Source organism: Scyliorhinus canicula, chromosome 2 (genome assembly GCF_902713615.1).
Source record: "Scyliorhinus canicula chromosome 2, sScyCan1.1, whole genome shotgun sequence".
In the NCBI taxonomy this organism is placed as follows: domain Eukaryota; kingdom Metazoa; phylum Chordata; class Chondrichthyes; order Carcharhiniformes; family Scyliorhinidae; genus Scyliorhinus; species Scyliorhinus canicula.
In genome coordinates this window covers 132,989,577-133,005,323 of record NC_052147.1, presented here as the reverse complement: position 1 = coordinate 133,005,323, position 15,747 = coordinate 132,989,577, and the positions used below count along the sequence as shown (strand labels likewise).

Sequence of the window (15,747 nt, the reverse complement as noted above, 5' to 3'; positions counted from 1 at the left end):
CCTTCGATCTAGCTATGTACGCCAGAGACTATTAGAAAATGGGGCCCAGGACTTAGAGACTACCGTAGAGGCTGCTATCACAATGGAAGTTTCCTTCCGCAGCCTCAACTCGTTTCCCGCGGACCCCGCTAACCCCGCATGGGCCCCCAACCTGAGGACCCCCCAAGCCTGTGCCGCAAGGCCCCCCAGCTATCGCGCTGCCACAGCCGGTAGCCCTACTGTCCCAGTCAAATACTCAAGCAATTCAGCTGCTCCAGCTAATTACTCCGCTTCCCCAGCCAGCTACTCAGCTCGCCAAACCAGTTATTCAACTGCTCCAGCCTGCCACTATTCAGCTACCCAAACCAGTTATTCAACTGCTCCAGCCTGCCACTTCTGTGGACAAAGCCAGCACCCGCGGCAGCACTGCTCAGCCCGATCCGCGACCTGCAGCAGCTGCGGGAAGAAAGTCCACTATGCTAGAGTGTGCCTCGGCAGAAGGGCCCCAGCCCTCAACACCCCAACAGTCCAAAAACATCGCCCCCAGCACCAGCAGGCCCACGGGGCCCGAAACGCTGTGGCCCACACTCAGGCTCCGCCCCCTTCTGCCACGTGCGATCCATGGGGGCCGCCATCTTGGCAAACCTCCACCATGCGGCTGGCCACGTGCGATTCATGAGGGCCGCCATCTTGGACGCCATCTTCATCACCACTCCCCACGTGTGATCCACGGGCCCTAGCTGCATCCCCAGACTCAAACAGCTCATCGGAGGAGTACGAACTCCCCGGGCAGTCACCACATGGCCCGTAACTCCGCGCAATGTTCCTGCATCAAGCTCGCCAGAATGCAGCGGCATCTACTCGACAGGATGCCCGATCGGAAGAATTCGACTCCCCCAGGCACCCACCACGCGGCCCGCAACTCAACGCGGTCACCCTCTACCAATCTCGCCCCAAGCACCTGAGAAATTCGATGACGGAGGTCCAGATCAACGGGTACAACACGTCGTGCCTCTTCGACTCCGGGAGCACAGAGAGCTTCATACACCCAGAGCTGGTAAGACGCTGTTCCCTCCCTATTTATCCCGTCAACCAAACTATCGCCGTCGCTTCGGGCTCCCATTCCATCCAAATCCAAGGCCGTACTACAGCAACGCTAACGATTCGAGGCGCTAGCTATTCCAAATTTAAGCTGTATGTCTTGCCCGACCTCTGCGCGCCACTCCTCTTACGCTTGGATTTCCAATGTAACCTCGAGTCTCACCCTCAGCGGGCCGCTGCCTCCACTCATTATCTGCCACGCTGCGCATCGCCCCCCTCCTCTCTTCGCCAACCCCACCCCGGATTGCAAACCGGTAGCCACCCGCAGCAGGCGGTACAGCCTGCAGGATAGGGTATTGATCAGAACGGAGGTCCGAAGGCTGCTCAGTGAGAGGATCATAGAGGCCAGTAATAGCCCCTGGAGAGCTCAGGTGGTGGTCGTCAAGACCGGGGAAAAATTCCGCATGGTCGTCGATTATAGCCAGACCATCAATCGCTTTATGCTCATAGACACTTATCCCCTCCCCAGAATCGCAGACATGGCAAACCAGATCGCCCAATATCGGCTATTTTCCACGGTGGATCTGAAGCCTGCATACCACCAGCTCCCAATCCGCCCGGAGGACCGCCACTACACGGCGTTCGAGGCCGATGGCCGCCTCTTCCATTTCCTCCGGGTTCCCTTCGGCGTCACTAACGGGGTTTCGGTGTTCCAACGAGCAGTGGACCGAATGGTAGACCAGTACGGGCTGCGGGCCACGTTTCCGTATCTGGATAATGTTACCTTCTGCGGCCATGACCAGCAGGACCACGACGCCAACCTCCACCATTTTCTCCAGGCGGCCCAAAAATTAAACCTTACATATAACAAGGAGAAATGCGTGTTCCGCACAAACAGACTAGCCATCCTCAGCTACGTCGTGGAGAACAGAGTCCTGGGCCCAGACCCGGACCGCATTAGAACTCCCCCTCCCCCATGGCCCCAAGGCCCTCAAATGGTGCTTGGGGCTCTTTTCGTACTACGCCCAGTGGGTCTCCCAATATGCGGACAAAGCCCGCCCACTCTTCAAGGCCACACTATTTCCCCTGTCTGCTGAGGCGCGCCAGGCCTTCAGCTGCATCAGGGACGACATCGCCAAAGCAGCCATGCGGGCGGTGGATGAATCACTCCTTTTCAGATTGCGAGCGACGCCTCAGAGGTAGCGCTAGCAGCCACTTTAAACCAAGCAGGGCGGCCCGTTGCATTTTTCTCCCGTACCCTATCCGCTTCAGAACTCCGACACTCCTCAGTCGAGAAGGAAGCACAAGTCATCGTGGAGGCTATCCGACACTGGACGCACTACCTCGCAGGTAGGAGGTTCATCCTCATTACCAACCAACGGTCGGTCACCTTCATGTTCGACAACTCGCAAAGGGGCAAAATTAATAATGACAAAATTCTTCGGTGGAGGATTGAACTCCACCTACAATTATGATATCAAATATCGACCGGGGAAGCTCAACGAGCCCTCGCTTGCCCTATCCCGCGGGACATGCGCCAGCGCGCAAATCAGCCGCCTAAAAGCCATCCACGATGACCTCTGCCACCCAGGGGTCACCCGGCTCGCCCACTACATCAGAGCCCGAAGCCTGCCTTTCTCCAACGAGGAGGTAAAAGCGGTCACCAGGGACTGCCCGATCTGTGCGGAGTGCAAACCGCACTTCTATAAACCAGACAGGGCCCACCTGGTCAAGGCTCCTAGGCCCTTTGAATGCCTTGCAATCGATTTCAAAGGGCCACTCCCCTCCACTAACAAAAACATTTACTTCCTTAACATTATTGACGAGTTCTCCCGATTCCCCTTCGCCATTCCATGCACCGATATGACCTCCCACACAGTCATTAGGGCCCTGCATAGTGTCTTCACCCTGTTCGGTTTCCCCAGCTACGTGCACAGCGACCGGGGTGCGTCCTTTATGAGTGACGAGCTGCGTCAGTACCTGCTCGACAAGGGCATCGCCTCGAGCAGGACTACCAGTTGCAACCCCAGGGGGAACGGACAGGTGGAGAGGGAGAACGCGACGGTCTGGAAGACCGTCCTACTGACCCTCCGGTCCAGGAAGCTCCAAGTTTCCCAATGGCAGGAAGTCCTCCCTGACGTGCTCCACGCAATTAGATCCCTCCTGTGTACAGCTACCAACCAAACCCCCCACCAGCGGCTCTTCACAGGGGTCTCACTTGCGCCGTGGCTGAGGACGCCAGGCCCGGTTCTCCTAAGGAAGCACGTCAGGGCGCACAAGGGCGCACAAGACCGACCCCATTGTTGAAAAGGTGCGCCTGCTTCATTCCAACCCACAGTACGCATTTGTTGAGTTTCCGGATGGTCGCCAGGACACAGTATCCCTCCGGGACCTGGCACCCGCTGGACCCAGCCCCCCATCTACCCCCACCGAGGAAATCCTTTTCCCGTTCCCTATGCGGCAGCCCCCGATTCTGCGAGCTCACCCCACCTGTCCCGAGCACCAGCACCAGCCCGCTCCCCGCGCCTCCAGTCTCCATTCGACCAGGAGGTGTATGAGGCTCGGACAAGACTCGCCCCGGAGCCGGCAACCGTACCCCAGACCTCGACGCCCGCCCAGCCACCGCAAGAGGCTGCAACCCCGGTGCTCAGCAGATCAAAACGGACAATTCGTCCACCGGACAGACTGACTACTTGACCCATCACCCCCGCCGGACTTGATTTTTTTTAACAGGGGTGAATGTGATTCACACTATATATAGTTGCCAATATCACTCCATGCATATATGTTTGTTATCTACCCATTGTAAGTGCAGTTGCACTATCCGACCACCAGGGGGAGTCGCTCTGGGAGTACACGTGAGTTTGTACTGGGCTCCTCCCTTGGCTCCGCCAGGACTCCTACCCCTGGGACCGATGTATAAAGATCAGTGCCTTAGAGCCAACCTGTCAGTTCACCCGATGTTCAACGACGAATAGGCTGGCTCTATTGTAAGTGTATTAAAGCCTCTGTTCAGATCCAACTACACGTGTTTGCTGAATTGATGGTTCCATCACTGACACAGCTCGTCGCTCATGAAGGACGAACCCCGGTCGCTGTGTACGTAGCTGGGGAAACCAAACAGGGTGAAGATGCTATGCAGGGCCCTAATGACTGTGTGGGAGGTCATGTCGGGGCACGGGATAGCGAATGGGAAACGGGAGAACTCATCTATGATGTTTAGAAAGTAAACTTTCTCGTTAGTTGAGGGGAATGGCCCTTTGAAATCGATCGCGAGGCGTTCAAAGGGCCTAGAAGCCTTGACCAGGTGGGCCCTGTCTAATCTATAGAAGTGCGGTTCGCGAGAACTGCTAGCGCTGCAGTATTTGAACCGGCCGAGTTTAGTTGTGTAGAGATTCTGTGGCTCACCCTCGCGTGCAGTAGACTTAGCTTCTGTTCCTCTGTCGTTTCGGCTGTGCTCGCTTCTGCCAGGTAGGCCTTAAAGCACCGCATCCAGTGGGAGAAGGTTTCTTTAGCCTCTGCATCCTGCGGGTCGAGTTCCAGGCTTGAGGGCCGATTCCATGATCAATCTTTACTGTTCTTAAATTGATGGAACCATCAATTCACCAGACACGTGTTTCCGATATGAATCTAGGCTTTAATCAACTTACTTCAGAGCCAGCGTGTTACCTGTTGATGAACTCTCTGTGAACTGCAGGCTGACTCTGGACATGGGTGTTTATACAGCAGCACTAGGGGGAGGAGTCGTGGGCAGAGCCAAGGGTGGAGCCCTGTACAAGCTCCTGAGCATGCCCAGAGCTACTCCCCCTAGTGGTCGGGTAACGCTACTGCGCTTAAAAATATAGTGTGAATTTACCTTATATTCACCACAGTAACTTTGTTCACTTTTTGCCCGTAAGCCATTTTCTCATACTGAGACACATTTGCAAGCACACCAGAAGCTCTTCAGTGCTTGTGACCATTGTGTTACATAGAAGCATACATAGAAAATAGAAGCAGGAGGAGGCCATTTGTCACTTCCAGCCTGAACTGCCATTCATTATGATCCTGTGATCATGGCTAATCCATCAAGTTCAATACCTTGATTCCGCCTCCACCCCCTCCCCATATCCCATGATTCCTTTAGGCCCAAGAGCCATATCTAATTTCTTCTTGAAATTGAACAACCTTTTGGCATCATATACTTTTTGTGGTACTGAATTCCACAGATTCACCACTCTCTGGGTGAAAAGATTTGTCCTCACCTCAGCCCTAAAAGGTTTACCCTTTATCATCAAACTATGATCCCAAGGTCTGGACTCCCCTACCACAGGGAACATTCTTTCTGAATCTACCCTGTCAAATCCTGTTAGAATTTGAGAAGTTTCTTTGAGATCCCCTCTCACTCTTCTAAACTCCAATGAATATAATCTTTACCCACAGTCTCTCCTAAAATGACAAGCCTGCCATCTGAAGAATCAGCCTGGTAAACCTTTACTGCACTCTCTCCATAGCAAGAACATCCTTCCTCCGATAAGGACACCAAAACTGCACACACTACTCCAGGTGTGGCCTCACCAATGCATTATACAATTGCAGTTAAGCATCCCTATTCCTATACTAAAATTCTCTCGCTATGAAGGCCATCGTACCATTTGCTTTCTTTACTGCCTGCTGTACCTGGATGCTTACTTTCAGCGACTGATGCACAAAGGCACCCAGGGTCTTGCTGAGTCTCCATCTCTCTCAATTTACACCCATTCAAATAATAATCTATGTTTGCTACCCAAAGCAACTGACCTCACATTTATCCACATTCTACTGTGGGCCATGCATATGCCCACTCACTCAGCTTGTCCAAATCCTGCTGAAGCATCTCTGCATCCTCCTCACAGCTCCCCCTCCCACCCAACTTTGTATCCCCAACTTTGTATCATCTGCAAATTTGGAGATAAAACATTTTGTTTCCTCATCCAAGTCGTTAATATATAATGTGAACATTTAGGGTCCTAGCACAGATCACTTAGGTGCTCCACTAGTCACTGCATGCCAATTGGAAAAAGACAGCTAAACAGCTGGCTTGTAAAGCAGAAGAAGGCCAATAGCGCGGGTTCAATTCCCGTACCAGCCTCCCCGAACAGGCGCCGGAATGTGGCGACGAGGGGATTTTCACAGTAACTTCATTTGAAGCCTACTTGTGACAATAAGCAATTTTAATTCATTTCATTTTCATTCATATTCCAACGTTTTGCTTCCTGCCTGTTAATCAGCTTTCTATCCATCTCAAGACACTACCCGCAATCCCAAGCGCTTTAACTTTACACAGTAACCTGCTATGTGAGACCTTGTCGAAAACTTTCTGAAAGTCTAAATAAACATCCACTGGTTCTCCCTGGTCAACTGTACTGGTTATATCTTCAAAGTATTCTTGTAGATTTGTCAAGCAAGTTTTCCCTTTTGTAAATCCATGCTGGCTTTGTCTGATTATACCATTGCTTTCCAAATGCTGTGCTATGAAATCCTTGATAATGATTTCTAGCAACTTCCCTATTACCAACGTTGGGCTCTCTGGTCTAGAGTTCCCTGTTTTCTCTCTGCGTCCCTTTTTGAATAGTGTGGTTATATTAGCTACCCTCCAATCTGTAGGAGCCATTTCAGAATTTTAGAAAGTGACCACCAATGGCTCTACTATTTCTAGGCCTACGTCCTTAATTACTCCAAGATGAAGCTATCAGGCCCTGGAGATTCATCTGCCTTCAATTTCATTAAGTTCCCCAAAACCATTTCACTACTAATATTAATCACCTTCAGCTCCTCACTAAAACTTGTGTTTCTCAAAACTTCTGGTACATTATTGATATATTTGTTTGAAACCTGAAGCAAAGTATACATTTAGTTCCTCAGCCATTTCCTTGACCCCGTTATGAATTCCCCTGTTTCTGACTGTAAGGGTCCTACATTAGTTTTTAAGCAATATTTTTCGCTTTATAGACTGATAGAAACTTTTACAATCACTTTTTATGTTCCTTGCTAGCTTACTTTCATGTTGTATTTTCCTCTTAATCAATCCCTTGATCCGCCTTTGCTGAATTTTAAACTGTTCTCAATCCTCCGATCTCTTGCTTTTTCTTGCTAATTTGTATGCCTCTCTTTGAATTGATACTATCTGTAATTTCCCTTGTAAACTATGATTTGGCCACCATTCTCTTTCTATTCTTCCACCAAAAAGGAATAATGTGTATGCCTCGTCTTTGAATCTAACATTATCTCTAATTTTTCTTGTGAGCCATGGTTTGGCCACAGTTCCTTTTCTATTCTTGTGCCAAATAGGAATAAATAACTTTCGGAGTTCACCTATTCATTCTTGAATATCTGCCATTGCCTGTCCCCTGTCCTTCCTTTTAGTGATGTCTCCCAGTCCATCATACCCAGCTCTTGCCTCATACCATCTTAGTTACCTTTATTGAGGTTCAGGACCCTAGTTTTAAAATCAACTACCTCACTATCCACCTTGATAAAGAATTATATCATATTATGATTGCTCAGCCCCAAGGGTTCTCTCACGACTAGATTGCCAACTAATTCTTTCTCATTGTGCAATATCCAGTCCAGGATGGCCTGTTCCCTTGTTGGTTCCTCAACGCATTGACCGAGAAAACCATCCCGTATACACTCCAGAAATTCCCCTCTGTTCTACTGTGACTAATTTGACTCACCCAATCTATATGCAAATTAAAGTCACCCATAATCACAGATGTTCCTTTATCACATGCACCTCTGATTTCCTGTCTAATGCTATTCCCAACATTACCACTTCAGTTTGGTGGTCTGTATATCACCCTTACAAATGTTTTTTTTGCCCCTTGGTGTTTCTTAATTCGACCCATACAGATTCCACATCATCTGTGCTAATATCTTCCGTCCAGTTTGTACTGGTCCCACCTCCCCCAGAACCGGTCCCAATGCCCCAAGAATCTGAAACTGTTCCCCTCAACACCTTCTTTTCAGCCCCGTATTCATCCTATATATCCTGCTGTTCCTTTTTTAATATTTTATTCAGGCATTTGTATAAACAAGCAAATCAAATAAGAGCAGAAGTAAAATTGTACAACATAATAAATAACCAACACTCACTCCACTACCCCGCCCAACCTCTTCTCCCGTCCTGCCTTCCCCATGTTAACCCCCTTATCCTCTTTCCCCCTCCCCTTCCCCTCTGCTGACACCTCAGTCTTTCTTAAAGAAGTCAATGAACGGCTTCCACCTCAGGGCGACCCCCTCAAGACGAACTTGATCCCCTCTAACCTCAGGAATTCCGCCAGGTCACTCCCCCACACTCCCACTTTCGACGACTGCAAGTCTCTTCACCCAAGCAAAACCCGTCTCCAGGCTATTAGGGAGACAAAGGCCAAGGCATCAGCCTTTCTCGCTCCCTAGACTCCCGGGTCTTTCGGCACCCCAAATATCATTACCTCTGGATTCGGGGCCACCTTCACCCTCAATGCCTTGGACACCTGTCAGTAAACACCTGCCAGAACATAATCTTTATTGTCACAAGTAGGCTTACATTAATAATGCAGTGAAGTTACTGTGAAAAGCCCCTAGTCGCCACATTCCGGCGCCTGTTTGGGTTCAAGGAGGGAGAATTCAGAATGCCCAAATTACCTAACAGCACATCTTTTGGGTCTCGTGGGAGTAAACCGGCGCACCTGGAGGAAACCCACACAGACACAGGGAGGAGGTGCAGACTCTGCACAGGCCTAGTGACCCAAGCCGGGAATCGAACCTGGGACTCTGGCGCTGTGAAACAACAATGTTAACCACTGTTCGACCCCTTCAGTTTTGGACATACCCAAAATATGTAGACATGATTTGCTAGACTCCTCACGCACTGCCCTCGCCTATCCTCAACTCCCTCAAAAAACCTACTCATCCTATCCACAATCATGTGTGTCCTGTGGACAACTTTAAACTGGATAAAAGTGAGCCTTGCACACGGCGAGGATGCATTCACCCTTTGCAGGGCCACATCCCCGCCTCCCCTCACCACCACCTCCACTTTTCCTCCCACTTTTGTTTAACAGGTTTGGTGGTGCAAACCTATGGTTGATCACAGATCAGTGCCCACACCGAGGCACCCTCCAGTTTTAAATACTGCCTCCACTGCCCTCATACCCTCAAGGCTGACACCACCACTGGGCTCACGGAGTACCTGGCCAGCGAGAACGGCAGAGGCACTGTCAACAATGCTACTAAGCTCGTTCCTCGACAAGAAGCCACCTCCATCTGTCCCCAAGCCAACCTCTCATCCACTACCCATTTCTTGACCATAGTGATGTTAGCCATCCAGTAGTAATTCATTATATTCGGCAACGTCAAACCGCACCGCCCCCCCAGCCCCCACTCCAAAAAGGCCGCCTTGACCCGCGGGGTTTTCCCCGCCCACAAACCCCAAAATCAATGCGTTGACCTTTTTAAAGAATGACTTCGGGACAAAGATTGGGAGATTCTGAAATACGAACCTTGGGCAGCACCGTCACCTTTACTGTCTCCACCCGTCCCGCCAACGACAGTGGCAGCACGTCCCACTTCTTAAACTCCCATTTCACTCATTTTTTAAAAAATTTAGATTACCCAATTATTTTTTCCAATTAAGGGGCAATTTAGCGTAGCCAATCCACCTACTCTGCACATTTGTAGGGGTTGTGGGGGCGAAACCCACGCAGACACGGGGAGAATGTGCAAACTCCACACGGACAGTGTCCCACTTCACTCGTGCAGCTTCGCCCAACACTGCATCAGTTAGATATCCAAGTACCTACAACTTGATCCCAACCTACTCTCCTGTCCTCTGGTCTCAGTCAGCAACCTCGCTGTTTCCAGTGTCCATAATACTGCCAATGCCCCCCAATGGGTCCGAAATATATAACAGGTTGTCCGCGTCGCGTACAGCGGAACCCTGTGCCCCCCCCCCCCCCCCCCCCCCAGCACAATCCCTTTCCAATCTCCCAACACTCTAAGCGCCAAAGGCAATGGCCCAAAGCTAAGGCAAAAAGTTACAGGGGGAGCGGTCACCCCTGCTCAACCCCTGGTGCAACCCATAATATTCCAAGCTCACCCAGTCCGTCCACATATTTGCAACCTGCGCCCTATATAGCAACCAGATCCAGTCCACAAACCCCTGCCCAATCCCCCCCAAAAACCCCCACAGGTACTCCCACTCCTTACATTTGACGACAACCGTCTCCCTTTCACAAACCCCGTTTGGTCCTCACCTATCACCCCCAGGACACGGTCCTCAATTCGTAAAGCAAATCTTCGCCAACAACTTAGCATCCACACTGCTCCAGATCCTTATCTTTTTTAAGTATTAAGGAGATGGTTGTCTACAATAATGTAAGGGGGAGTTTCCCACCTCTCCCTAGCCTCATTGTATGCCCTCACCAGGAATGGCCCCTGGTCGTCTTCATTCCCCCCCCCCCCCCCCCGCCTCCCACATCCTGCTTGCCCTCTCCCCATACTCATATATTGCCCCCTGGCCCTCCTCAACTTCCCTACCGCCATTCCCGTGGACACCAATCCAGACTCCATCTGGAACCTCTGCCTCTCCTTCAACAAAAAAAACTATCTTTGTCACAAGTAGGCTCACACTAACACTGCAATGAAGTTACTGTGAAAAGCCCCGAGTCACCTCCGGGGCTTCCGAACCTCCTGACTATCCTCAGAATCTCTTCCACCAGCCTTGATATTTTTGCCCATTCCTCCTTTTCCCTGTGTGCCAAAATCAAAATAAATTCCCCACAAACCACCCCCTTGAGGGCACCTCCCACAGCGTGGCGGCCGTGACCTCCCCCGTGTTGTTCAGCTCCACGTGCCCCCGAATGGCGCAATGAAGGTTTACCAGACTGATTCCTGGGATGATGGGATTGCCCAATGAGGAGAGATTAAGTAGATTCGGACGATATTACTTCGAGTTTAGAAGACTGAAAGGTGATTTATTTGAAGCATGCAAGTCAGGATTTTTCGGATGGTGGGGTTTCCTGTCTTGCCGAATTAAGAGTCAGGGGAGTATGCAGAGTATCACTACCAATTGCATCAGCCCAATAGCTAATCAATGCTCTTCCATTCCAGGAACCATTAATTGGCTGGCGGCAGAACTTCCACCCAGTGCAGTGCAGGGGACCCTTGAAGTAAGCCTCTCACCCCTTCCTGCCCAAGGTCGAAGGAGCCCGGCCTATGGGGCTTGTCCTTGTCACTGAACTCCGACCAGTCTCAAAATTGTGGTCGGACAGGAAGCAGTATTTGTGTCCAACAGTTGTCCACCCTGGCCCTCCCTCACCTTTTGTAAACTTACAGAGAGATTAGAGGGCGACCTGAAGGCACTCAGGGAATTCTACGGTTCCTTGTCCACCAACAAACATAGCAGCAGGGGGCTATAAAATTTGCCCCTGAAGTTTTAAGGAATTTGACATGGTAGTTGCTGGGAGGATGTTTCCCCTGGCTGTGGAGTCTAGAACTAAAGTTCACAGTCTCAGGATAAGGAATTAGCCCCCGAGATGTGGGAAACTTATTCACTCAAAAGGGTTGCAGACCTTTAAAATTCTACACCCAGAGAGCTGTGGATATTTGTTTGCTCATTGTATTCAAGTCAGCGTTCCACAGATTTTTGGATACTTGAGGGATCTGGGATACTATTGGAGACCCACAAAATATTTGCAGTCAAATTTGGTTTCTTCATTACAGCAATACTTCTTTAAATACAGGATTTCTAGTCGTTATTTCACCAATTTTAAACAGAATCCGAGCGTCTCACTCTGTAAAAGATTACATAAAGCTATTCATGTGCAAAAGCAGGCCTAAGAGTAAAAGTAGCAATTTTATAAAGAATCTGGCTTTGGCGATATGAAATACAAAATATTAAATGAATATGAAAGTTTAATTGGGGACTGTTTTCATTGAGTTAATGCAGATTTTACATCTGATGGGTGCAATCCACCATTCTCAAAATAATCAAGGCTTGCAAAAATAAATTAAAATATTTATTGCAATAATTATATTTGCATAACCATGTTTTTTTAATTTTGTTTCTTAACTGTCTTGGGAGGGAGAGGTGATTGACCTTTAGTTGATTGGCTCAGCAGGTAGGACATTTTGGATCTAATGTGCAACGAGTTAATCAGGGCAGATTCATACATTAAAGAATGTTAGTTCTCAGCGGGACCTCTCATTAATTCCTCAGGTGATCTCTATTGTAGTATGCTGACCAAATCTTTTCACCAGCAAGAATTTGATGACGGATTTTGTCCAAAATGTTCTTACTCCTCATTTTGTTGCTGATTTAAACTGCTTTGCACTTCCAGTCTTTTCTGTTCTATTTCATGTTCTCCACTTTCAATTATTTTTCATTCTATTTATGATCAACCTCCTTGCTGAGATTTAATATTACTTTCTCTTGAATAGGTTGCCATTTTTGGAAGTTGGTACCGAGTATGGTGCAGCTGTATCATCTGCTTTACAAGAGCTTAAAACTAACTACCAGACTGCAAGGCAAAAAGTGATGGAAGGACTGCCTTTGGACAGTCTCCCTTTGTTGTCTGTTGAGTTAAAAGGACTGTCATGTGCTGCATTTGTTCCTGCTATGGTATGAAGCCATACTTGATTGTATATTTGATACCCACCAGGACAATGTGTAAATGATCGATGTAAATCTGCCTTTCTTTTTTGGATTAACCAGATGTCTAACATGACGAAAAGCCACAACCAATTTTTTTAATCTTCAGATCAATCCTACCCCTAGAATGTCTGGTTATTTGATGTGGAGTGCAAACTCCTTCCTTTCAGAATTCATCTCAGTAAGTTCAGAGAACTTAAATGTATGCTGGAAGGCCTAGGCTAAATGATCGCCAAATGTGTGCACAATATTGTCTGAACTTAGTGGATTTAAAAGAATGCTACTCACTAGCATGAATGGATTTACGAAGGGGGAATCATTGTTGAATTCTACTAGAATTCTTTGAGGATGTAAATGGTAGAATTGATGAGGAGGAGTCGGTGGATGTGGTTTATTTAGAAGGCTTTCGACAAGATTTCACATAAGAGAAAAATAGCGTGTAAAAATAAAGTGTGAGAGATTGGGGGTAGTGTATTTAGATGGATAGAAAACTGGTTCACAGCCACGAAACAGAGAGTAGGAAAAGAAATGGAACAGGACAAACCACCCAGCATCGACCCAGGCACCGGAAACGACAATGGCAAACCCAGCCCTGTTGACCCTGCAAAGTCCTCCTTAGGGCTTGTGCCAAAGTTGTGTGGGCTGTCTCGTAGACTAGTCAAGCAATAGCCTGACATTGTAAGGAATGATTCTGTGAGTATAACTATGTCCCAGACACCACTATCACCATTCCTGGGTATGTCCTGTCTCACCGGCAAGACAGATCCAACAGAGGTGGTGACGCAGTGGTATAGAGTCAGGAGAGAGTTACCCCATGAAGTCTCATGGCTTCAGGTTAAACATGGGCAAGGAAACCTCCTGCTGATTACCATGTTCCTCCGCCATCAGCTGATGAATCAGTACCCCTCCATATTGAACACAACTTGGAGGAAGCACTGAGGGTGGCAAGTGCGCAAAATATAATCTGGGTGGGGGACTTCAATGTAGCAGCCATGTGTATCATCTACAAGATACACTGCAGGAATGTGCCAAAGTTCCTGAGGCAGTACTTTCCAAACCCATCACCACTACCACCGAGAAGGACAAGACCAGCAGATAATAATCTTTATTGTCACAAGTAGGCTAACATTAACACTGCAATGAAGTTACTGTGAAAAGCCCCCTGGTCGCCAAATTCCAGCGCCTGTTCGGGTACACTGAGGGAGAATTCAGAATGTCCAAATGACCTAACAGCACGTCTTTTTGGGACTTTTCATAGTAACTTCATTGAAGCCTACTTGTGACAATAAGCAATTATTATTATTATTACTTGTGGGAGGAAACCGGAGCACCAGGAGGAAACCCACACAGACACGGGGAGAACGTGCAAACCCCACACAGACAGTGAGCCAAGCCGGGAATCGAATCTGTTACCTGGAGCTGTGAAGCAACAGTGCTACCCACTGTGCTACCGTGCTGCCCCGTACCTGAAAAGGTTCCCAGATACCTGGGAACCATACCACCTGGAGGTTCTCCTTCAAGCCATTCACCATCCTAACTTGGAAATATATCACTGTTCCTTTACTGTCGCTGGATCGAAATCCTGGAACTCCTTCCCTAAGGTGTGGTGTACTTACACCTCCGGGGCTGCAGTAGTTTAAGAAGGCAGCTCACGATCATCACCTTCTGATGGACAATAAATACTGGCCTAATCAGCTTTGTCCACATCCTGTAAATAAATTTTTTTTAATGGGTCTTTTTCCAAGTGGCAGACAGTGACTCATGGGATACTGCAGGACCAGTGCTGGGACCCAGCTATCCACAATGTATATTAATGAAAACTGAGGTTGGTTTAGTTCAGTTGGCTGGACGGCTGGTTCTTGATGCAGAGTGAGGCCAACAGCGTGGGTTCAATTCCCATACTAGCAGAGATTGGTTATGACGACCAGCCTTCTCAACCTTACCCCTCGCCTGAGGTATGGTGATCCTTAGGTTAAATCTCCACCAATCCGCTCTCCCCCTCAAAGGGGAAAGCAGCCTATGATCGTCTGGGACTTGGGCGACTACTTTAATGATTTAGATGAGGGAATTAAATCTAATATCTCCAGTTTTCAGATGACACAAAGCTAGGTGGGAGAGTGCGTTGTGAGGAGGTTTCAGAGATGCTTTGGTGTGATTAAACAAGATGAGTGAGTGGGCAATTAGACATTGAGGCGTATGAGCAGAAGTAGGCCACTCAGCCCATCGAATCTGCTTCACCATTCAATGAGATCATGGCTGATGTGATATAATCCTCAACTCCACTTTCCTGCCTTATTCCCATAACCCTTGATTCCTTCACTAATTAAAAATCTGTCTAACTCAACCGTTAACATACTTAACAACCTAGCCTCTACGGCTCTCTGCAATAACCAATTCCACAGATTCACTGGAAAAGGAATTCCTCCTCATCTCTTATTTTCTTATTACTTTTCAGAGTTACAAAGCCAGAGCTCAGAGTGTGGGTAGGGGCAAGCCCCTAATCAAGCTCCTTGCCTGCTCCAAAAACCAATTCAAATTGAATTTGAGTCCAATTCATCGTCCCCACAAAACAGACATACCAGATGCAGGCCTTACACCTGACCTCAATCTCATTTTAGCCAAAAGGCTGAGAAGCGATTCACTCATCTCTGACTCAAACAGATGACCCCATAGCTTTGACTTTGCCCTCTGCTCCTGGACTCTCCCACAAGAGGAAACATCCTCTCAGCATCTACCTTGTCAAGCCCCCTAAGAATCCTATAAGTCTCAATATGGTCACCTCTCATTCTTTTAACTTCAACATTGAGTGCAGACCCAATATACTTAACATCTCATCATAACAAAATCCCCTATACCCAAAACCAACTGAGTGAACCTTCTCTGGACTGCCTCCCATGCCAGTATACCTTTCCTTAGATAAGGGAACCAAAACTGTTCACCATATTCTAGGTGTGGTGTAACCAGTGATGGCACAGTTTTAGCAATGCTTCCTTATTTTTATTCTCCATTCCCTTTGAAATAAAGACCAACATTCTATTTGCCTCCCCTAAAACCTGCAGAACTTGCATGCTAGCTTT

At 48.3% G+C, this 15,747-nt stretch overlaps 1 protein-coding gene across 1 annotated transcript in view; it reads left to right on the top strand.

The window, feature by feature from the left end:
- Positions 1-15,747, top strand: part of rbm44 (RNA binding motif protein 44) — a 220,970-nt gene that overhangs the window by 105,941 nt on the left and 99,282 nt on the right. Inside the window, exon 7 of the mRNA XM_038787013.1 lies at positions 12,460-12,640. Coding sequence (XP_038642941.1) covers positions 12,460-12,640 — 181 coding nt within the window. The remainder of the gene's footprint in view (positions 1-12,459; positions 12,641-15,747) is intronic.